Source organism: Hippocampus guttulatus, chromosome 12, assembly GCF_054856545.1.
Source record: "Hippocampus guttulatus isolate MCC_2025c chromosome 12, RoL_Hgut_1.0, whole genome shotgun sequence".
Lineage (NCBI taxonomy): Eukaryota > Metazoa > Chordata > Actinopteri > Syngnathiformes > Syngnathidae > Hippocampus > Hippocampus guttulatus.
Genome location: NC_141272.1, coordinates 18,333,414 through 18,357,117, shown reverse-complemented (window position 1 = coordinate 18,357,117; position 23,704 = coordinate 18,333,414). Strand labels below are relative to the sequence as shown.

At 43.9% G+C, this 23,704-nt stretch overlaps 1 protein-coding gene across 1 annotated transcript; it reads left to right on the top strand.

Annotated features, from left to right (window-relative positions):
* The first annotated feature begins 893 nt into the window (after window positions 1-893).
* On the top strand, window positions 894-23,429 carry LOC147197724 (alpha-2-macroglobulin-like protein 1). Its single transcript, XM_086125839.1, has 37 exons — window positions 894-976; window positions 1,217-1,397; window positions 1,572-1,728; window positions 2,356-2,408; window positions 3,741-3,761; window positions 4,453-4,621; window positions 4,707-4,791; window positions 4,947-5,064; window positions 5,152-5,266; window positions 5,354-5,463; window positions 6,327-6,482; window positions 7,156-7,392; window positions 8,148-8,211; window positions 8,465-8,610; window positions 8,738-8,887; window positions 9,936-10,139; window positions 11,177-11,258; window positions 11,503-11,629; window positions 11,737-11,962; window positions 12,373-12,499; window positions 12,911-13,032; window positions 13,414-13,465; window positions 14,131-14,214; window positions 14,327-14,503; window positions 14,843-14,924; window positions 15,966-16,122; window positions 18,094-18,168; window positions 19,062-19,224; window positions 19,493-19,689; window positions 19,774-19,989; window positions 20,686-20,804; window positions 21,343-21,433; window positions 21,530-21,598; window positions 22,358-22,463; window positions 22,626-22,667; window positions 22,808-22,880; window positions 23,034-23,429. Exons 1-37 carry the CDS (start codon window positions 894-896, stop codon window positions 23,041-23,043), a joined length of 4,446 nt encoding a protein of 1,481 aa, XP_085981965.1. The 3' UTR covers window positions 23,044-23,429.
* The last annotated feature ends 275 nt before the right edge of the window (window positions 23,430-23,704 follow it).

Here is a 23,704-nt window from a genome sequence, read left to right as displayed (position 1 = left end):
CGCCCGGATGATGGGTGCCCCCTCTCTGGTTTATCACACCGCATGTTTGTGGAGAGTTAGTTAGTTAGTTAGTTCCGCCCGCTCCTATTTGGAACATTGGGCGACGAGCCTCCTCCATTTGTTCCGGTCACTGGTGACCTTTCTTGCTCCATGCCAGCTTTGTGGAGAGCATGGTGCTAAATGACTTGCAAACGACCTGATACCTAGTCGGCCCTTTTTTGACGGACATTGCTGTTGAAAAGTGTCACTTGTGTCACTATTCACTTCAAAGTTTTTTTTTTGTGAAAGAGCAAAAATTGTGATGATTAAAACATTCCCATTTACTTCTCTTGATTTCTGCACAAGCCAATTTGGGCCAAGTCACATCACAAAAAGATTTGTAAATAAAATGCTTAATCCATAACAGATTCTTCCAAACTTTGGCTCATTTTATTCATGATACAATTGTTCACCCATTGACATCCTCTCTTTTGACATGTAGGTGGGCAGAACTTTTTGTAACGTTCCTGCATTGTGGAACTCATTCCGACCTCAGGTATGGGACAGCTGTGATACTGGTTCAGCCACCGCGCACATTATTACACCCTGCTGATCGAAGGCCTGCCCCCCCCCCCCACACACACGCACACACATCTCTCAAATTTCCCAGAATTGCAGCTGGAAGGTCCGGTTTTAACTTTTGGGGAGTAAAACTAGTTTGGCAGCAGGGTGGGGACTGCAAAGTAAAAGGGAATGTTGGGGGCAGTGTTCATGAAGCTGGGGCGGGCGTTTGTGGTGGATTGGTGGTGTATAAAAAACACAAAGTCCAAAAGGTTTGCATCAGTGTCCCAGACCACTGGTGCAGAAAGCCTCGCCAACCCGTCGGAACAACGCGCTGTGTGTGCTGCGCAAACATGGCACCTGTCCTGCACACCGTGGCGGTCATATTTGCATCTGTCTTTCTGCAAAGTGCATCATCGGATCATCTCAATGACATGTAAGTAGAGCCAATCTTGACTTTTGTCTCAGCTGAACTCTGGCCGCAGCCCTTGACATAGTTGCTCCCACAGAGGAATGAAGATCGTCAGCGTTCATTTCAAACTTTGACTTGAAAATGGATGTCTGACTTTTGACGATTTCATAATTTGCTCTCTATGCTGTCTGCCCCAGAAATTGCCGCGATGTGAAACTCGAGTTGTTTACTAGCGCAATATTGGCCTTCTCTCCCTCTGTGCAGCATCTTTGCCGTGACCGTGAGCTCCCAGGTGAGAGGAGGGTCGCAGGAAACACTGTGCGCCCTCATCCAGGGGCCCATGGAGCCCGTCGCCTTGACTATCACCTTGGACACAAAATCTAACAGCACCGTCATCCTGGAGAAGGACGTCAACCAGGACTTGTACCACTGCCTTAAATTTCAGGTGCGTTGTCATCAACCCAAGTGTAAATCCACTTCTCGACCTGCAGAGAACAGAGACCGGTGATCATCATATCTGTACAAGTTTACAGTCTCTCTGTTGTCTTGCCTGTGTGTGTGTGTGTGTGTGTGTGTGTGTGTGTGCGTGTGTGTGTGTGTGTTTTCCTTGGCACTGTAGGTCCCGGTAGTGCGCACTCGTACTGTGGCAACCATAACCGTCACTGTGGAAGGGGAGAATGCCACCATGAAAAAGAAGACCAAAATCCTCATTCAGCCTCCTGCGTTCATCCACATTGTCCAGACCGATAAACCCATCTACAAACCCGGGCAGACCGGTACGTATCACCACTATCCAAATATTGAGAGTTGAGTGACTACTATGGGGTAAGGCAGGAACGTTGAATCAATTCAAACTCCAAAAGAGATGATGAACTGAGCTGTCAAGGAGAACTGTTGCTATTTGCGCATCACATCGGAATCCTTGCCGAAGGCCCGTTCCCACTGTCGAGTTGTTGGCCAATGAGTAATGGACATTTCGTTATTTTCTGGCGGTGGACATTCTACCACCGTTTCAGAAAAAGCCCCTGAAATCCAAGGTCACAGGTCCGCTCATGAGTGTGCGTGCCAGTGCACGACAAACGATTGAACGCCTCATCAGTCTCGCCTTCTCTCTGTGACTGGTTAGTTTTCCTCAGGCACGGTCGCTGATTGCAAACCAAATTTGAGACACTAAATGCGGCCAGAGAGTGCACATTTTTTTTCACAGATTTTACTTACTCCTGCCGTGGTCAAAGTCATCATATCACAATCTGAGTCCTTTCCAAATACATTTCACATAGAAATTGTCGACCTCGACAACCCACCGAACAGAGCGAAAAATGCCCTCCTTCCGGCTTTCCCTGCATGTCATGTTTTTAAAGCAATTGCTCGAAACTTTTTCTCATTGTGACATTCCTTTACAGTGCAGTTCCGAATTGTTTCCATGGATTCCAATTTCATCCCGGTGGACCGCCTGGTAAGTTCTCAATAGGTTTTGAAGCGACTCCACCATGTGTGGAGTCGCTTCAAAAGCGCAAGATAGCACACGAGACGGGAGAAGTCAGTTGTGCACAAGTCAATTGACAAAAATGCATGCGACCCTCCTATCTGAACATCCTATCCGGCTGAGGGATTTTAAAGTCAGTTGTCAATGTATCATAATTATTGCACCTCAGGCCACTTTAAATTTTCCCTGCATCATCTGCCAATTGATCTTTGCATCGGAACTACTGCCAGTGAGTTCAAAACGAACATGACGGCAGGCACCGTGAACAGGTTTCACTCAGTGATTTGTGAATGGTCGAGAAAAAAACAGAAGCGCTTATGAATGTGCCTTTCAACTATAATGCCTAATCGGTCCTTGTGTTGTTTGCAACTAGACTTGACAATACTGTACAACATACTACTGCAATCTAAAGCGAAGCACAGACATTGGATTTCGATTTTCTTTATGGTGTTCATGAATTCACCTTGCCAAGAGGATACGTTCTCCTGCTGGTGATTTGTCTGCACTGAGCAGGTGTGGCGATTTAAATTGACCGGGTGGATGCTGGTCTGTCAATCATGACGTTTGAGGCAAAACATCCCATTGGCAGCAGAGTAAAGGACAACAAATAACTCAAATTGGATTGAGGGATTTTCACCCGGCTCCAAAATGGATCGAACATTTCAAAGGCCAACACCTGGTTCGATCACACAACCCAGCATTTTTGATTGCGGACAGGGAAGTGGGGAGAATGCTAGAATGCACGACGTGCAATCAAAGAGCACCAATGCCAGCGTGCCATGAATTGGAAAAAAGTGCACTCCAACATACAGTACAACAATGCTGCACGTGCTCTGACAAGCAGAAGACAAGAAGAGCTCTTTATGGACAGCTTGATGTGCCATATTGAAACGTTAATCTTGTCCAGGTAATGTGTAACACTTCTTTGTAAAATCAAATGCCAAGTAATTTTCAGATATTGTTCACACGCGCCTCGCTCAAGGTACACATATGATATTGTACGGGTGCTTTATTCGAGGGGATAATGTTTTATAATTCAGACATATAATTATTTCAAATGTGTGAAAAATATACATATAAATATAAATTAACCATTTGCATTTGGAATTATGCGCGCTTATGTATGTATGTTTTTATTTTGCTTGAAGCCCTGCATATGGTCATGTCAGCGTCCAATAAGATTCCTCTAATGTCATTGCCAGCATACGTTTTCATGAACATTTAAACTGCGATGTGATGTTGTTATGTATATCCAAGAAACTGTCAGTCATGAGTCTGACTTGTCCGTTTGTTCTTTTTCAGTACACGGTGGTGGAGCTCCAGGTAAGAATCCCATTTTGAGCCACACCAACAACTGAGGCTGTATGTCCATAGACGGTGCACATGCGCTTGCCGTAAAAACTGGCACACCTTCAGGTCGCTGCCACAGCAAGTCTAGTTTACCGTGTTTGGGAAATAGGTAGACTGTGTTTGTGCCACGCTGGGTGTTACAGTTGAACGAGGGGGTATTTTTCTTTGACACGCCCCCGGCGCATATGACAATTTGGGGTGACTAAAAGTAGACGTGACTTTAGAGCAGGTAAAACCAGGTCCAAGTTGTGGTGCGGTGAGAGTAATGTGACTTTGGTGAATTTGATCCAGGCGCAGGCAGACAGATTCTACGCTCAACGAACATGTGTGATGGATGTCATTGTAGACTGGTTGCGACTCTCCGACACTTAATTGTCGGAGAGTCAGGGAGTGAGAGGAGCCGCCTCCATTGGCCAGGAATTTTTGCTGTTGTGAAAATCGGCTTTCCCACATTTAACAACAAAGGGCGAATTGGAATTAGAATGTCAGCCTTTTTTTTATTTTATTTTAAATTCGACAATAATCAAAGCTGGAATTCCCACTGATCATGAGCCACAGAAAGTTTAAAAAAATTGTGCTGTTCTTCTTCAAGTTGTCTGGTGATGGTCACTTGCAACTCCACGATGACAGCACACTTTTGTCTTTTGTCTGTCTGTCCATGTAGGACCCCAATTCTAATCGGATCGCTCAGTGGTTGGATAAATTTGTTTCGGCGGGAATCCTTGATCTTTCCCATCCCATGATTGAAGAGGCAACACAAGGAACCTACGTTATTACAGCCACCACGGACAAAGGAGAGAAAATCTCACACAGCTTTGACATCAAGGAATATGGTCTGCTATAGTTGCGACGTAATGGTTGTGCTCGCTTCACCTTCCTTTTTTGGTTCATGAGCATTTATTCTTGTTCTTTCTTTAGTTTTGCCCAAATTTGAGGTAACTGTTGACCTCCCCAGTGTGATCTCAATCTTGGACCAGGAGGTCACGTTCAAGATTTGTGGAAAGTAAGTGTTTTAAAACTGAGTGAAAATATTTGACATCAAATGTCTTGTCATTTGTCTGAAACGTTAATTTCCGAACAGCACTCACCATTGCTGCACGTGAGCAATCATAAAGTTAAAACTGTCTGATTGTGCTTTCCTTTTGCTTCTCCGGTCAGATACACTTACGGGAAGCCAGTTGTTGGCTCAGTCAAGGCGGAGTTTTGTCGGAACGCTGTCCGCTATTCCTGGCGTTCCCCGGTTCAGACAGACGTCTGCAAGACATATAAACTGGAAGTGAGTAGCTGACTTAGAACAATATTGTCTGTCCCTTTGTGTAATGCCACGAACTGCATTCGTCAAAAAATTGGAACACTCTTCCAGACCGATCGCAGCGGCTGTGCTTTTGAAACGGTGAGCATGGCAGATTTTGACCTCAACATGTATATGTATGAGGATAGTTTTGTGGTGGATGCTGAACTGGAAGAGCATGGCACAGGTAAGCCAGTGAAACGTTTTTCGAACCATCATGTTGCTGATACCACTTGATGACTGGTTCGAATGAATAATCCTCTTTCCCATTTAGGGGTGATGCTGAAAGGTACAGGGCGGGCACGCTTCAGTGCCGTTGTCAGAACAGTCACTTTTGAAGATGTACCCAAAGCCTACAAGCCTGGCATCGCATTCCAGGGAAAGGTACTCACTTTTTTCAAGTGGTATGAAAGCCAACGTAAGACCATGTCCAACGAATGAGCCCAAGGACAAATTGCCCTCAAAAGCGGACACTCAAGTCGAGAGAGATTTGAACCGTAGCGGTCAAAGATTTGGATGACAGTCATCACAATGTCAAGAAAGTTGAACATTTAAGCTCAAATCTTCTTGAAAAGGTTTTAGTACATGAATACTTGAACTTGAAGAGGAAATCAACCCCATTTTTCATGACTTTCAACATGGTATTCTGATGACAATTGCTTTGATTACAGTAAAATCCACCCGTTTTTGTCCATCTGAGGGGACAGCCATTTTGTCACTTGCTGTCAACTGAAAATGACATCACAGTTGCTCAGGGCTCAGGTCATGACCAAGCATGGCTCAGCTTCAGCAAACAGGTGAGCCGTGGTTGGTCATGACCTGTGTCCTGAGCAAGTTAGAGGTCATTTTCAGTTTCCTGGCTTTTATTGTCAAGTATTTTGGGTCCATACAATTTAAATGCTTCGTTGTTCGAGGTAATGTTGCAACATCCGGAGTTTAATTCATCTGTGATAATTTATTATTGTGAGTCTCTCAAGCAGCGAGGTGGTCAAAGAAGGGAAGTTCAGATGATGACGCTGCGGTTAGTGCTTTTTGTAATTGCTGCTATTCGTAGCCAGGATGCCACCCGAGAGACCAAAGTACGAACCAAGCCCAACCATACTTGACCGCACCTCTAATACCTAATTGTTGACGTGCATGATGGGAACATATTTCGTTTTGTAGGCCATTTAAGCGACCAATTTAAGGTGTAGCCATCCAAAACCCTAAATGGCTCAACATTTTTTCCCCATTCTTCTTGTTTGCAGGTCAAAATGACTGGTCCAGACAACAAACCTGTCGCCAATGAGTCTGTCTCCTTATTCAGCCCGAACTCTATCACTTTAACACTCATCACAAACTCAGAAGGCATGGCTTCCTTTACACTGGACACCAGCAAATGGAGCGGTTATGTCAGTCTCAAGGTTTGTGACTAATGTGTTGTTGTTAGGCTGCTGTGGTGCAAATTTGAGGAATGACGTCCTTTTTGTTTTTGTTTTTTTTGTCTGTTTGTTTAACCAACACAGTCTGAGACTAAATATATCAAGATAAGTACGAGCAAAATGGTGTTATCTATGTATTGAGATCTACACAATGTTACCATAAATAGTGTCTGATGCCAATGACGTTTAAATATCAACGTAAAGAGCTTGTCAGAAAAGGACAAGTAGATCCAAATCACGACAATACTTTTACAGAGGAAAGAAGAAAAAGGAAATACAAGAAACTATGTAAACAAAAAGGGAGGAGAAGCTACGTGGCAAAAAAATATAAAAGATCCTGTTGTCATGCCTGGCCGCTTACGTATATTTTTGCCACCAGCTTCACTCTTTCATCCGCAAGTAGATTGTAAACATGGTCAAGTATTTTTGTAAGACACAATGCATACATACTGTATTTTTATGTCTTTGCGGCGGCCGGATGTCTCTGCCCTGCTTAAACCTGGAAATTGACTTTTCGTCTGTGTGAAAATTTCGGTGTGCATTTTGATTGCCTATAATTTGCAACGTTGCCACATAGCACAACAACCAACGGGATCCTAAATTCAAAATTTCATCTGGCTCAGAATTTCACCATTGTTTTGTTGTGTGTTAACAGGCCATGTCCAAATTGGATGATGACAATAAACTGTACATTCCAGAAATACGGAAACCCGAGTACAGAGCAGCCTATCATGGCGTTCCTGTCTTCTACTCAAAGAGTAAGAGTTTTTTGAAGCTCATGCAGGTTAGCGGGAAGATCTCCTGCGACAAAGATGCCGTGCTACGAGCTCGGTACATCATCCAGGGAAAGGAGCTCAAGGAGGGTCAGATGACCTTAGACTTTTTCTACTTGGTGAGTTGTTGAGGAATCTACGAACAGAATGATATCATGTTTAAAGTTCCATGTAATATGGTTCTGTCTGGACGGGTTGTGTATTTAGCACCCCCAAATGTCTAAGCTCGGGTGTCGGGCTGTCTCGGGAGAGGCTCTTAGAATCCACACTTATCACAAAACCGCAATAGTGCAAACAGATAGAAGAAGGCTAGACTCGGTAAACAGTTTAGGAACGAAGTGTTTTAGAACATCAAAAAACTGTCTGGTAACTGGTTGCGGCCCAAGCGACCATTTGTCATCTGCAAAGTCTGCGACTTGTTTATTGGTGGGAGATGGTGTTCAAGTATCTGCGGTTCAAAGCGTGACAAATGTTAATCACATCTCTGACCAAGGGGCTGGACTGGGGGCGTAGTATGCAAATACGGGGGGCAGTTTCTTTCTTGTATTTTGCAAATATAAACAAAAAAAGACCAACGAGGAACAAGAGGGACTTTGAGTGTGATCGCGGAGCAACTGCCCGCCGTTCGCTCTGAGAGATCCACTCCCATTGGGCTGCACCAACAACCTTCCCTGAGTTGAGTTCTTCTGTTTAAACTTGTCTGGGTATAACTCTGACATGAGTCCAGTTGGTCTCTGTACTGACAGCTTCAGCCTGCACAAGAAATTCGAGCACCCTCTAATACACCTCTAATACGCACACTGAATACACCCGTTTCAAACGTATGTGGGTGGGTATGGTCACACTTGACTTTGATTCTATCTGTACTTCTTAGGTGATGTCCAAAGGAACAGTTGTGCAGCACGGCCATCTCCCAGTGTCTGTTACAGTGGGCTCAGGTAATCTTTAATGTGAAATGATTTCATTGTGAATGTGTCTTCACAAGGTATGCCTGTTTCATTCCACATTTTGATCATCTGATAGATCGATAGATCGATAGCTGTTTCATTCTTCTGCTTGGATGTTTTGACTTGTCAGTCAAACATGCTTTCGAATGTAATTTCATTGCAAAACAATGAAAAGTGACTGTTTTTTTCCTGGTTGAAACATTGTGGATTTCATTCTGCAACATCCTGTTCTTGCCTCTGTCAGTGAACAAAGGGGAGGTGACCATCCCACTCGATCAAGTGATTGACCTGGCACCCTTTGCTCAGGTTGTAGTTTACACGGTGTTGCCTGGTGGCGAGGCTGTGGCTGACAGCCAGAACTTCCCCATCGAACTCTGTCTCAAAAACAAGGTTGTACCTGGTGATGACCAAGCACAAATGATACATACTTACCCTCTGAATGAAATTAATGTTGTAAATGTAAAAGCAAGAGATCATTTGAAATCGCCACTGACCCCAACTGTTGTCTTTTGTTCAGGTTTCTCTTGAATTCCCATCCGTCCAGGAGCTTCCAGCGGAGAAAACCACGTTGAAACTTCAGGCTCAGCCTGGCTCTTTGTGCTCTGTTCGAGCCATTGACCAGAGCATCCTATTGCTGCAGTCAGAGAGGGAACTCACCGTTGGCTATGTAAGACTAAATATAGAACCAGCAACTGAAATGAATCAATTTCTGTTATGATGCATATCAGCCAGGAGGCTTGGCCAACAAAATCAAAGGTAGCATATTTTCCGGACTATTAGGCGGTTTGGAGTATCAGGCGCACCTTCAATGAATGGCCTATTTTTAAACCGTTTTCATCACTCGGGCAGAAGGCACATTGTAAGGCGCATAGAATAGAAGCTACATCAGTGGCTGTAGTTGCGTTCTACATCCACGAGATGGAGCTACGCTAAAGGGAATATATTACAATACAGCTTTATTTATACAGGGCTACAATAACTGCTGCAGCTGAAACAAAGCGCTTTACAGAACATTTAAAAGACTGCATCCAACAAATCAGAATATTGATCCATATAAAAGGTTCATCGGAATATAAAGCGCACAGGTGGCTTTTGAGAAAATTGAATGCTTTTAGAAGGGTCGTAGAGTGCGGAAAATATGGAATAATAATATAGGATACACATATTGATAATTGCAGTGTTACTTTTCTTTGTTTTCACAATAGAGTCCTGAATTTTGATTTTGACTTTTGAGGTCTGCAAAAACAAAGTTCCAAAAATTACATTCCAGGAGATCTGTTTTTTAAAATATTTTTTTCTTGTGCTTAAACAGCATGCAACCATTCAGAAATACCTAATTTAATCTGAAATTTATATTTTTGTTTGAAATCACCCCAGTGAAAAAGTTTCTCGCCAAGAAATTTCAGTTTGTTGCACTCAACGCTGACCAAGTCGTCAGCCAATCACAAGACACAGAGACAAACAACAATTTATACCGAGGGACAAGTTTGAACGTTCCATCAACATTCCATGCATTTTTTTGGAATACGGGAGCAAATCAGTGGTCCCAGAGAAAACCCACGCAGGTACAAGGGAAAAATGCAAACTCCACACAGGGAGTCCAGAGACCAGATACAAACCCTTGACATCTGCAATGTGAGGCAGATGTGCTCAAAATTAGAAACTTGCACTTCAAATGAAGTCATTGATTTGATCATGTGTTTCACTTTGTGTAGGTGTACGATCAGCTGCCTCTGCAGAAGCTGATGGGATACCCATATGAGATCGAAGACTTTGAGCCATTTCCTTGCTTTCCGAGGCCCATACCATTTCCGAGGCCCATACCATTCCCTGAAGAGGAGATGGTGGCACGGCAGCGCAAGCGCTCACCTTATTTTGGACCAACCACTCAAAAAAATGATGTTTACAGCATCTTCAAAGTAAGGCTTTGGACTTGATTCTTACGGCAGCTACGTCAAGTACTACTGATTTTGGCCTTTGTTATTTTTAGGGGATGTGAGTATCGGGCCTGTGGGCCACATGGGGCTCACAATCCGTGACCTGCTGTTGCAAGATCATTGTAAAGTCTAAATATGTAGAATAAGCATGGCCATTTTATTTTCTAAATGGTGTTTTGGATAGCCTATTTCCTGTGTCACTTTAGGTGTGATGAATGCTACGGTTGTGATGTGTTTGTGTATTTGCATGCTTGAGTGGGAGAGGTGTGCATGAGAAAAGCGAGCGTAGCCAAATGTGACGTGTTTACTTTTGTTAGCATCTTTCTTTTTCACAGTGTCTGGAAGATGAGGACTTTTTTCTACTTTGAATGATTTGAGCGTCCCGACCTTAGATATCAAGTATAAATGGACCACACCTTGACGTAATGTAGGATTCATTCTGTCAATACATAGCTGGAGGGCATTCCAAAGTGATGGACCGCACCAGAAAATGAAGTGTGAATTTGTTCCGGCAGACGATATAGGTCACAGATTATTTGTGCATTGATTGAAAAAAAATCACTTCCTATCTGAACGAGTTGCGCGAAAGTGCTTTCAACAAATCTGGTTACGATGAATCTATGGCTGGGATGTATCGCAGTTCAGGCTTTCTTTTCACGGATCGACCACCACATTTTGTATGCACGGTCGGAGCTGTTGGTGGATTTGCGCAGTTTCTTGCAGACAAATCCATCTTGATGAATTCCACACATGTGCCCAGTGTGTGAACATTGTGTGCATGCTTCACGCAGACTTCTGTGCTATACACACATGATAAATGAGGTCCCTGATGTTGTCCAACAAGTAGGAACCCACACTTAATTCCCAGGTTAATCAATATAACGGTTTATGTTGAACCAAGATGTTCTGGGAAATTCAACTGAGAATGCAGAATGTGCATTTCCGTTCCAACATGACAGTTTCCCAGTTCACCAAGCAAGCTCCATAATTGATGAGATGAATGTCATTCTCGATTTCAGGAGGTTGGAGTCAAGCTTGTGACAAATTCTGATGTGAAGAAACCCTACGACTGCCTGCTTAGGGGTCCGTATTTCCGTGGAGGTGGGTTTGCAACAATAAAAACTTTAATCTCTCACTATATCGCGATTTTGGAGAATGAGCTGGTTGCTGATTCCTCATTTGAACGTGTCTAGTTTTTGTTCCCAAATTCCACCACTTGAAAAGTTGCACTCCTTCAAATGCGGAAATGGGCAGCCACTATTTTTCGAAATAGCTCAAATTATCCAGCGCAGAAATCGTAGCATTGCTGTATTTCAATTTATCTTCATAGTCGATGGCGCCGTAGATGGTCCGGTTTTCCAGCGCTTCAATGAGATTGCGCTCTCCGATAAACTGGAAACCGAGGAGGACAAGGAGGAGACCCTGAGGACATTCTTCCCAGAAACATGGATCTGGGACCTCATTTCTGTTGGGTAAATCTGTTCAGATGGCAGATAATTGCAACTTTCTTGAAATGTTGCTCCATGAGGTCTGAGCTCAAAGCAACTTGGTGTGCGTGCAATGCCTTGCGTGTGTTTAGAGACGCGGGAACAGTAAATGTGGAGAAGACCATCCCAGACACCATCACCAAGTGGGCCGCTGGAGCTTTCTGCGTCTCGTCTGTGGGCTTCGGCGTGGCGCCCACCACGGCGCTGACTGTCTTCCAGTCCTTCTTCGTCAGTCTCACGCTGCCCTACTCTGTCATCCGTGGGGAAGTGTTTACTCTCAAAGCCACTGTCTTCAACTATCTCTCCAAGTGCATCATGGTAAATATCAACAACTCATTCAAGAAGTAACATCTTGGAAAGGATTCAAAATGATTTCATTTGGTTCCCTGATAGAAACTGGCGTCTCTGTCCTGGATCACTGACTTTTGTAGTCTGCAAAAAGCATTGGGAGAATGAGCCAAGACCGCCCGTGTGGTTTGTGCATTGCACATAAAATCTCTCTTTGTTTGCAGTTTGTGTACAGTGGCTATTCAAGCGAAGACACATCTGTTAAAAATAATCCCAAATCACTTTTTTTTGTGTTAACGGCATGTGTTTGCGCCATATATGACATTTGAATTGTAACAGCCTCCCCTCCGTGCTCGGAGAGATCACATTCTCCAAAAGGACTTTCTGTATTCTATTGTTTGCCTTCGAACACTGGCAAATATGTCGCTGTGTGTCTGCAGGTGAAAGTGACACTGGCTCAGTCAGACACGTATACCTTCAAAAACTGTGACGACTGCCAATACACCATGTGTCTATGCAGTGAAGAGACCAGAACCTTCACTTGGATTGTCACTCCAACTGCTCTTGGTAAAAATAATGACATCACTACAAATTTTTTTGCCTTCTGCATTTCACTTTGACGACTGTGATTTTCAGTGAATTATTCATGAGGTAGAATGCTATTTGAACTCACAGGTCATGATTTCATTTTATCTGGACAAGATATTTTTTATCTGGAATTATTCCAATAGTTGTGACCCCTCAAGCAGAAATTAAATGAACACGCTGTCGACCAGACTGGTCATGTTTGAAATTAATGACAGTGAATAAGACTGGAACCTAGGCGCGAAAAGGTAAATTCCTAGAAAGGGGTAGAGTTCCGTATCAACCCGAAAAGTGAATGAGTCCAGAAAGATGTACAGTCAATTTTTTTGAAGGTTGGAGTGAAGACGCATGACTTCACGCGATCTCTGAATAGGACTGTTTGTTTGCACTCAGGCAAGATCGATCTGAAGGTGAGCGCTGAGGCCATGAGGACCAGATTTCTGTGCGGCAATGAGGTGGCTTCTGTCCCTGACGTGGGCCGCATTGACACCGTGGTCCGCAGCCTGCTGGTGGAGGTCAGTTCCTGTCAGATGCTCCAGATCCGACTGCACATGACTGCGCTGACAGAACGTCAGCAGATGTGATTGTGGAATTGGTGGCGACTGCAAGGTCACGTCACTGACAGGGGTCTGAGAAAATCACATTCTCTCTTGGCAGCCGTCGAGTTAGCTTTTCTCTCTGAATCCGTTGGCCTTGTTTGGAACCTGCTTTGAGGCCGTAAAAATGCAATGTCTCATTGAACTAAACACAGATGGATGCCAATCAAGGTCGCAGAAGGTTGCTTGGCCTTTTGAATAGCCCTACGCCATGTCGAATGTGTTCGGGTCGGGGCTCTGGCTTGTTGTGTTGTGCAATTAACTCCCGTGGAACATTTCCCATGTTGGTTTCTCTTGTAGGCTGAAGGAACACCCCAGTCAGTCAGCCACAACGCGCTCCTCTGCGCTGCAGGTATGGTTTTTCCAACAAGAACTTGTTTCGACAGTCTGGCCGGACACGGGTTAGGAGCTCCTTGTTTTGCACACTGGAGAGTTTGAGAGATGAATTCTTGTTTTGTTGCTGTCATAGCAAAAATAGGGTTCGTCAGGATCCACATTTACAAGCTCTTTTCTGAAATTTTTGATAAACTCTAACGGTAACTCTTGTAATTTTGGAATTGAATCGGTAATTGGTGAATCTTTTTTCACCTTCAAGAGTCCCAAAGTTGCCATTTGTTTATAATCAAACAAGCCTTTCCAATTAAACTTGCTCTTCTTGCAGTGAAGTCTCATCAGATGGGAACACAATTTGCTCTTTGTATTCCAGATGACGACCTGTCATGGCAAATCACAAATGCAGGTTGCGCCACGGGCTGCAGTTTGATTCGAATTTCGAAAATCCTATTTACCGGTCAAAAGATTTGTCAGATCCGATGGTAAAATTTCATCTTTTCTTTTTTGGATCGAGAGGAAATGTGAGATCCTATTCAAACTTGAGGAACTTTAATTTAAAGTTTCCCATTGATCTTTCTCGTCGTATTTGAAATCATTTTAACTCTGCTTCTATTTGGAAAGTGTAATCCTTAAATGGTCTGAGTACTCATTCACGCATTCTTTTTGCATTCTCTTTGTTGCCAGAGGGACCGGAGGAAAAGAACATCTCTCTTACATTGCCACAAGTGTTTGTGCCAGGATCTGTCAGAGCCACTGTCTCTGTAATTGGTAAAAAATAAAATAAATAAATAAATAAATAAAATTAAAAACCTCTTGTTTGTGCTCTTGTACCGCATTTTCAGAGAACTGCTCTCTAGATTTTTTTTTTTTTTTGCCAAAGGTGACCTGATGGGCCGAGCCATTAAGAACCTGGACCAACTCCTGGCGATGCCATATGGCTGCGGGGAGCAGAACATGTTGCTCTTTGCCCCCAACATCTTCATTCTCAACTACCTGAAAAGCACCGGTCAACTGACTGCTGAGATTCTGGACAAAGCGACGCGCTTCCTCACGAGTGGTGAGTCATCATTCGCACCAAGGAGCTCAATAAAACTACCTTTCATCATCAAAACCGTTGGGAAAGTACGATCGCGGAAGGCACTTACTTGATTCCTCCCTGTCAACAAACGTGTCTCAAGACTGTACTTGCTTGCTACTTGGTTCATAATTATTTAAGACGCCTCACATGCATTCAAAAATGGATGGCTTGTATGTTTGATTCTCTCCGTGGCCATTTATGGTTGATAAAATTAGTCTTGGAAGCAACAGAAAATATCCAAGCCATGCGGCAGCGTGCATATGTTTGGTCTCAATCGAGAATGTGACGTGTGTATTTGTACATGCGCGTTTGTTGCAGGATACCAAAGGGAGCTCACCTACAAGCATGACGATGGCTCCTACAGCGCCTTTGGGAAGAGAGACGCATCTGGCAACACCTGGTCAGTAGGAAAGCCGCAGCGTTCATCAGTGATTTGTGTCAACAATTTCAAATGATTGACCTGTTGGGAGAAACAAATCAAATGTGTCTCAGAAACACACAACGTAGTGCAGTTGCATCAGATGGTCGAGAACATTTTGAAGTATTTAGTGCTTTGCTATACGATGACTTTATTCAGCTTAAAGTTCACACTTCATTTGATACAAGACTGGAAATGGCAGCCGACGTATCTTTCTGGTGTGCGTAGCTTTCTGGTTTTGGCACCAGAAAATATTCCAGCCATGTACTTTGCGAGGCTGCTGCCAAGAAATATTTGCGTTTCGTGGGCTTAAAACATGCCTGAGGGGGGTTTGACAAACGTTTTTTTTTCTGCTAAATGGATGCTGCGCAGTTTGGCACTTGGGGATGGCTTTTTCTGGAAATGAGGACTCAAGTGTCACATCACATCCATATTTGCTGAAAGAGTGGACGAACCAGCTTCAATGTGTTGCACTCTTGAAGTGGCTAATGTAGGACAGTAATCTTGGCTGCATTCATCACATCCGCATTGCAAGGGGTTGGGAGCTTTTCGGTGAACAAATAATCACAATAAATTCAGCTTTTTAATGCATATTTCAAGGGACCCGAGGATGCTTGAAGTGCAAGGAAGGATTTAATTTTGCATCTTGCTTCTCCCCACTCCCTTCAAAGAGTCTGATATGTTCAAATTTTGAATGTGCACTGAGTATTTGTATCTGATTGTTTATTTCTGGTGGAATTTTTGCTTCAATGGTAACAAGGTTGCAGGGGGATCCTGGAGGGTCGCACTGTGATCATATTTGATTCATTTTGTGAATATTTTAGTTTGCACTCAAAAATGTTGCTGCCCCTCAGTCAGATTCAGCTGAACTCAAGCTCAGAGGCTTCCCTTCACACACAGAGTCGAGATGCGATTGTTGCATGGTTGGGGTTACCTCCACAGACACACTGCGCTTTGATTTGTTTTCAAAAGTTTGTTTGTCTCTCTGTCGCTGTCTCTGTCTCTCTCTCTCTCTTTTTCTAGGCTGACCACCTTTGTGATGAAGTCATTTGATGGAGCAAAGGCTTACATCTTTGTTAATCCCAAGAACATTTTAGATGCCAAGAAGTGGTTGTACTCAAAGCAAGGGAGTGACGGCTGCATCCAATCTGTGGGCAAACTCTTCCATAATGGCATGAAGGTGATGACGCCAGTATCCTCGTTGACATGCTTGCACGCGATGAACCCAGAACTGTCAGCCACAATATGACCACTCGCGCAATCGTCAGAGATACAATCTGATGTAGGGATGGTCCAATGCGAACCATTGGATCGGTATTGAGTTTGATTATGTCCAAAATGACTGGATCCGTATCGGAAAGTTTTTTATTTATTTTTTTTATGAGATACAATACAATACATGCTGATTTATATAGCGCTTTCACAACAGCGACAGCTGTAACAAAGCGCTTCACAAAACAGTTAACATAAAGTAAAATAATAAACACAACACATAACATAAAACACGGACAGTCGTGCAGTCCTAACCACTTTTCCGTCACACGCTTTGTTGTTTGAAGCAGTTTGAGATGAAAGAGGAGAGAATCAAAGTGTCCTTTAACCAGTGGATCAGAGACGTCATGCTCAAAATGTGCACACGTCGGCTACAAGCTAAGTTTCAAAGTCAACAAGAAGCTGTAGCATCCATTGACGAAAAAAGAGATTGGTTCACTTCTCCTGTCCCATGGAAATCCATTTCAATTCCAAGCGGCGACTCTCAGTTCCAAATACGCATCGGCGCTCTGCGACAACGCTCCTCTCTCCTCATCCTCAACTTCAGCAGCCATCCATCCAGCCGCACCAACGCCGACTGTCCAACAGCGCCGACATAGCCACTGAACAAAACGGGGTTGTGAAAAATGCTGCCCATTACAGGCGCAAAAAACACAAGCGCCCCAGGTCTGTCCAGCACCGACAGTCAATGGCGCCGACATTCCTCCCAATCAACATCTGTGCTGGTACAGGCGTGCTGCCGAGAAGGCGCAACCACCAAGCACAGATACTTCTCCTTTGACGAATGTCGTGGCCAAAAAGCGCTGAAAACAGTCCATATCAGGTCCACACGATGAAACAACAAACAACATGTGACAAAACAAAAGACAAAAATACCAAAAAAGAACAAAAAAGCAAGGCTCTTGAAGAGCACTTGCCGAAGGCTGCCTACTCGGGCGCCATCTTGGAAAAAAAAAAAAAAGAGATGTCCAATCCAATCCATAAACCCAAACTAAATCACTTTGCAGAGACGAGCTGTTGCCGTGCATTTTCGTCACGGGAGCAGTTGTTGGATTGTGATGTTTTTGGATGTCAGGATCAAACCAATTACATCCACGCATAATGAACAACTCTTAGCGTGACACAAAGATCTGTATCGGATTGATATCGGCCAATCCGCGAGGCTGCAGTCTTGGTATTGGATCTCAAAAAGTGCGCCACCCCTAATATCATATTCAACTTCACACCATCAGGATTTTGGTGGGCCGTTCAGTGATCAGCTTTCATAAAAATTTCATTTTCCCTTTCATTTGTTGTTTATTTGAAAAGGGACATAAGCCACAACATAGATGATAGAAAAACAGTCTTCAATGTACCGCATCACAATATTCATAGCTCACGCCAGCAAACAAGTCCACCCACTTCCTTTGCAACTGCGCCAAGTGACCAACGCCTGCTCCTTTTTGGCTCGTGTTTGCAGATGGGCTGGCAATGTTGTCCAAGTCCACAGACCGCAATCATTATATTTTGTCCTACGTTGTCAAGTGTCCACTTTTGACCTGGCGTGTATGTGACGCAGTCAGAAAATCATCAAAGCCGTTAGGCTGCGGAGTTGCTTAACACATTCGGTCTTAAATTGATCTGTAATCGCGTCATGAGAGTAGCTCAAACCACGATCGGCATCTAAACTGTTGAAAATGTCTTGCTCTCTTTGACAAGGCAAAACACACATGCTTTTTTGGTGTCGTCTAAAAGTACTGATTTTAGAGTTCTGAGGATTAGTGTTTCTACATCCATTTATATTATTCGTTTTATTGCTCCTGTCTGTTAGTTGAATGTTACAGGACCAATGTAAGAAGTATACAATGATTCATGAATGCATATATTAATGTCTCATCAGGGAGGAGTGAGTGACGACGTGTCCCTAACGGCTTACGTCGTTGCCGCCCTGTTGGAACTGGACTCCGACATTGAAGTGAGTGTGACGTCACTCCCATTTTGAAAGCATTTGGCCGCCAACCTCATCGGTTGTCATGCTTAGTTCAATCTTCATTTTCGACGTGTGAATACGGATATAACACGTGGACATTTTTGTGTTCATCCCACCTTGCCAGCTGTGATGTTAGCTGTTCGCTGTCTGTGTCCTCCTGTACGCGATCGCCAACCTTCCTTTTCAGCTTTTATTCATACAATAGAACAGCAGATGCGTCTGGCCGTGGGTGTCAAATGTTGTTTTGCTTTTTTTCGAGCGCAGTTCAACATGGCATTTGAGAACATGTCACTCTGGGAAAGATTGAGAATTTTTAAAAGAAATGAATCAACGGTGCCTTTACTGTTTGCACCCAAGTCAGTCAGTCGATTTTTTTTTCATGCACAATTTTTCCACAACTACCAAATTACAGCGCACTGAACACCAAATTTACCAAGCTGGTTAAAATCACACTCCGCTTTAATGGGGTTGCCCTTTTTTTCATGAAAATAAGCCACTGCTCACCGTGCCGCCTTTACAACGGGTGGAATTCCGAGTACACTTTTGCCACGATGATGACTTGTTGAGCTCACAGTCTAAAGACACAGGTGGAGAACTGTGGAGCGGATGTGAGCTTCCTGCCCCCAGCAAGACAGGAGGGGCTTATATTGAGACTCCTGCACGATTCTTATTAACAATCAGCCTCTTCAATTTGTCTCCAATGTGTCATTTCACGGCTGTTGCAAGTTAACGTTAAATCTGACTGAATGAGGACATTTTCTTGTCTTAAAATGTTTGGAAGCAAACCGTTCACCCCAAGATGCACAGAGCAGTCATTTTTGTGATTTCCCCATTGAGACGATTGGATCCCTTACATTTTTGCGTGTGTTCTGTGACAGGATCCTGTGATCCAGAGGTGTCTGGGTTGTCTGAAGGAGGCAGCTGGCCAGATGGACAACTTGTACACCACAGCGTTGATGTCCTACACCTTCACCCTGGCTCGGGATGAGGAGACGAGGGTCAAACTCATCACCTACTTGCACCAGCAGTCTACTACAATGGGTACATCATAATATGACTAACAGCACTCAGTGTGGCTTCGCTTTCAAAACATTTCTGTTGTTGCGCCTCTTGAAATCGACAGTCACAAAAATAAACATGAATTTAGCTCTGACAGTTGGGAGCAAAGCTGAGTTTTATAGTTTCACAATTTATTGTGCTGCCCGATTCTGCCGTTTGATTCCATGTTGCTGATTTCAATTGTTGAACAACGCAATGTCTCCCCAGTCATTTCTGTGATCCATGTTGATCGCTAATGTTGTCGTGGCAGGGAGAACCCGCTACTGGCACCGAGAGGGAGTCTCTGGGAAAGGAGTGGATTCTCTGGAGGTGGAGATCACCTCCTATGTGCTGCTGGCGCTGCTCTCCGGGCCCGCCCTGCCAGATTTTGGGCTGGACTATAGCTCCGGCATCGTGCACTGGCTCACGCAGCAGCAAAATACGAACGGAGGCTTCTCTTCCACGCAGGTAAGCAAAGCTGTGAGCGGGAGTTTGGAGAAGGTTCGACCATCCAGGCAGACTACTTTGACTCTGTACACTTGCACTCCTCAGGACACCGTGGTGGCCCTGCAGGCGCTGGCGAAATACGCCGCTGCCACGTACAGCGTTGGGGGCAGGACTGTCGTGACGGTAACGTCATTAGGAGGTCTGGACAAGGAGTTCATCGTGGACCAGAGCAATCGGCTCCTGTACCAGGAGGAGGAGCTGAGCGAAGTCCCTGGAGAATACACCGTTCGAGCCGAGGGGCAGAGCTGTGTTCTGGCACAGGTAAGATCTCACTTGGCAATGGATCAATGTTTTTGGCAGACACACCTTTCACATGCAAATAATTACCAGTTAATTAGCACTTGGTCCAGGTGGTAGCTGTTGCTGCTCGAGGCTTCAAAATCCGAGCTTTGTACTTGACTCGAGGGCCGATGTTCGGGATGAACTTCAGGCGTCGTTTCCACGACCTTGCACTCGTGATCCAATTTCTTGTAACACAGTTCGTACATTACCTGCGGTCATCTGATTCCGACTGTACCCGCGATTTTGATTGTCTAGTTCACCTGTGTCAAACTCAAGGCCCGGGGGCCAGATCCGGCCCGCCGGGTCATTTGATGTGGCCTGCGAAAGCCGATAACGTGTTGCTAAATCTGTACCGAAATGTCAAATTGTCACATGTAATAACTAACGTTGAGATTTTGCAATCATTTTGTTACCCTGTTTACCGTCACTTCAACAATAACTGAACAAACTATGTTAATCGGCTTGACTTATTTCAAAACGAGTTATCTATTAATTTGTTGTGTGTAAGTAATCATTTTGCGGTCTCACTGTCATAATGGCCCTCTGAGGGAAGATGTAACTCCAAATTGGCCCGTGACTAAAATGAGTTTGACACCGCTGGTCTAGTTGAAGCGTCATGTGCGATTGAGATGGAAGTGTGTTCAAAGAACACATGTTGGTCCTGTTCCCTGCCAGATCTCCATGCATTACAACATCCCCCCTCCTCCTGACTTTTCTGCCTTCGAAATCACTGTGGACGCCATTTCAAAGTGCAGCTCCAGCAAGCCACAGCTCCACCTATCTGTCAATGTCAGGTAAGGGCGCGTTGATGTCTCTCTCTGCCTCGACAGATTACTTATTTTGTCGATTTGCGTCCATGGATTGTCCTCAAAAGCATCAATTGTCCTCAATTATCTGTAACTCGGTAGGCGGGGCACACCCTGAACCGGTTGCCAGCCAATCGCAGGGCACACAGAGACAAACAACCATCCGTGCTCACACTCACACTTAGGGGACAATTGAGAATGCTCGATCAGCTTGCCATGCATGTTTTTGGAATGTGGGAGGAAACCGGAGGACCCGGAGAAAACCCACGCAGGCCCGGGGAGAAAATGCAAACTCCACACAGGGAGGCCGGAGCTGGGATACAACCTGGTACCTCTGCACTGTAAGGTCGCCGCGCAAACCACTGGATCACCGGGCCACCCCTAATATATATTCATTTTTCAAATTTTCAAACAACGAAACAACCACATGCACTGATTTCTTTCCCTTAAAAACGTCTGCATCCATGCTCGATTTTGAATCTGTTTATTTCTTGAGAGTTGCAGAGAAACCATTTTGTGTTTGCAGTTACCAGGGTCGGAGAGAGGAGACAAACATGGTCATCATTAACATCAGACTCCTCTCTGGACACTTTTTGGATCAAAGCTCTCTGGAGACGGTAAATTCCGATTTTTTTGTTCTCCCCTCAAATATTGGTGTGTCACCTGTTAGCATTTGAACGATGCTGATGGCGCTTTACTGTGTGATGCTCCAGCTCAGGAAGAACGAATCAGTGAAACGTGTGGAAGTGGAAGATGGTTATATCAACATCTACTTGGACCGGGTAGGAGATTTTTTTTTCATCTCTAAAATGTACTGGATTGAAATTCGCTGACCAATGCTCGAAATCAATGGAATTGCGTTGCAGTACCTTGACGCCTTTGCAGATTCACACACAATTGGCTGTACGGTGCCCACCTCCCCTCCCCCAAGCACTCTCACCTACACAAATTGATCGGAAGGATGCCAATGAAAGAGCATGTATGCAAATGATTTGACCGAGATGAAAACAAATGGCATTTCGCTGTCATTTAGTTATCGGGTAGTTTTATAGGCAGATGAAGTCGTTTCAGTTGTTTTGTTTTTTTGAAAGCACTCGCATTTTTATGAAATCATCAAATGATAATGTCATAAATTACAAAAACCTTTTTGGGTAACATGTAAGTGATCGTATGTCGAGTAACTGTGTTTTATTGATGAGATTGAGTTTTTTTCACAGAAACCTCAAGCTGTTAAACTGTGACAGTTTTATCAAGACACACCCATCAAAGTCCATGAAATTAGAGAGGAGAAAATTTCTTTTTTCTACTGAGCTTTGTCTCTTCCCAAATTTGATATTGTAGTTATTGGAACTAATTTGATGAGATTCCCCCTGCATGTCAATTCAAATGGAGGCCACAACTTTACGAAAAATATGTTCAAGCACATTTCAAGTGACACACAATGTCCTTCATTGACGCCATAGCATTCAGGTCGCAGATCAGGCTATCACCTTGCAATAGAAGTGCAAGCCCTTTCAGTGGCATGTGTTTTGTGTTTGCAGCTGACGAAAGGTGAGACGGCGGTTTACAGCATGACGCTGGAGCAGGACATGCTCGTCGAGAACCTGAAGGCAGCTGTGGTCAAAGTCTACGACTACTACCAGCCAAGTAAGATCCTCTTCTGCTTCTGCCACATTTTTCCAATGGAACACCGGCTTGGAACTCAAACAGTCTTGTATCCAACGTTTTACAGTCCATATTCTTTTCTGTGTGCTCCTTTTCCTTGTTCCCCTGTCGAGGATGTTGATCTGATTTTATTTTTATTTGCAGCTGATGTGGCCACGACCGAGTACACATCCCCCTGTGAGAAGAGTAAGTCACCTGCATGATATGGTGCAAATTGAAGACACACACGTGCACGCGCGTGGACACACACACGCACACACAAATCAGTTAATCAATGATTGATGGTGCCAGTTTAACTGATTAATTATTTGTGTTGTGTCCTGTAGGAGAAATAGTCAGAGAAACAGTTGAAGTTGAAGTGCCATGGAACATATTGAGCATATTGGACTGGCTTCAAAGGTTCCACTCTCATTTTAATTTGAATTTCAATCAAATCAAATGCTAATACTAGTTAAAAGAGGGATTCGTGATTTTGCTTCCGCAGTACATACTGGGTGACCAGACAATACATAGTGAGATGGAGAAATAACAAAAATTGTGTTTGCTTTGCAGCCGACGTTAGCAACGAGGGGTGAATGAACATTGAGGAGACTACTCGGATTCATATCTGGAAGATCAGATGTTCATCCAACTTGTTGACGTGTCTTTTTCTTTCCTTTGGGGTTTGGAACTTAAGTGAATCGCCGTGATTGCAAATGATGTTCTTTCCCTCTCTGTGTTGCTTTCTTTTAAAATCGGGATTCACTTCATTCTGTAGTTATTGCTGCCGCTCTACACTGGACATCTTTTAACATGTTCAACCCGCTGGGACCAAGAAATTAGACTGCGCTCTGGAACTGGTTTCATAGGATTGACAAATTCATGTTTTCCAAGTCAAAGTAGAAGATGATGTATTACAAGGGACCAATAACTGCAGGGAAAAAAAGAGTGCTATGTGTGTGGGGGAAGGGGGTGTGTGTTTTTAAAGATAAAGCTTATCATGACAGTACCATACAATTTGAAATGTAACAGTCATGAAATAAAATGGACAGCAGTAAAGAACATCATGATATTGTCATAGTGTTTCATTTCAATCGTATACTTCCATTCAGGCACCTTTTTTTTTTTTTTTTTACAAACTGTATATTTTTACTTTGATTCAAGACAGACAACATCAGCATATCAACAGAATGGATTTCTCAGCCTTGCCATTGTCAAATTTGGTTTGCACACTCCAAGTGTGC

What these genes read in the sequence shown, in the direction of transcription:
- LOC147197724 (XM_086125839.1), top strand. Translation starts at nt 894, where the DNA reads ATGGCACCTGTCCTGCACACCGTGGCGGTCATATTTGCATCTGTCTTT. An exon ending in GGGAACTCACCGTTGGCTAT is followed by an intron (nt 8,888 to 9,935) that starts GTAAGACTAAAT and finishes CACTTTGTGTAG; the next exon opens with GTGTACGATCAGCTGCCTCT. An exon ending in AACTGGACTCCGACATTGAA is followed by an intron (nt 18,169 to 19,061) that starts GTGAGTGTGACG and finishes GTTCTGTGACAG; the next exon opens with GATCCTGTGATCCAGAGGTG.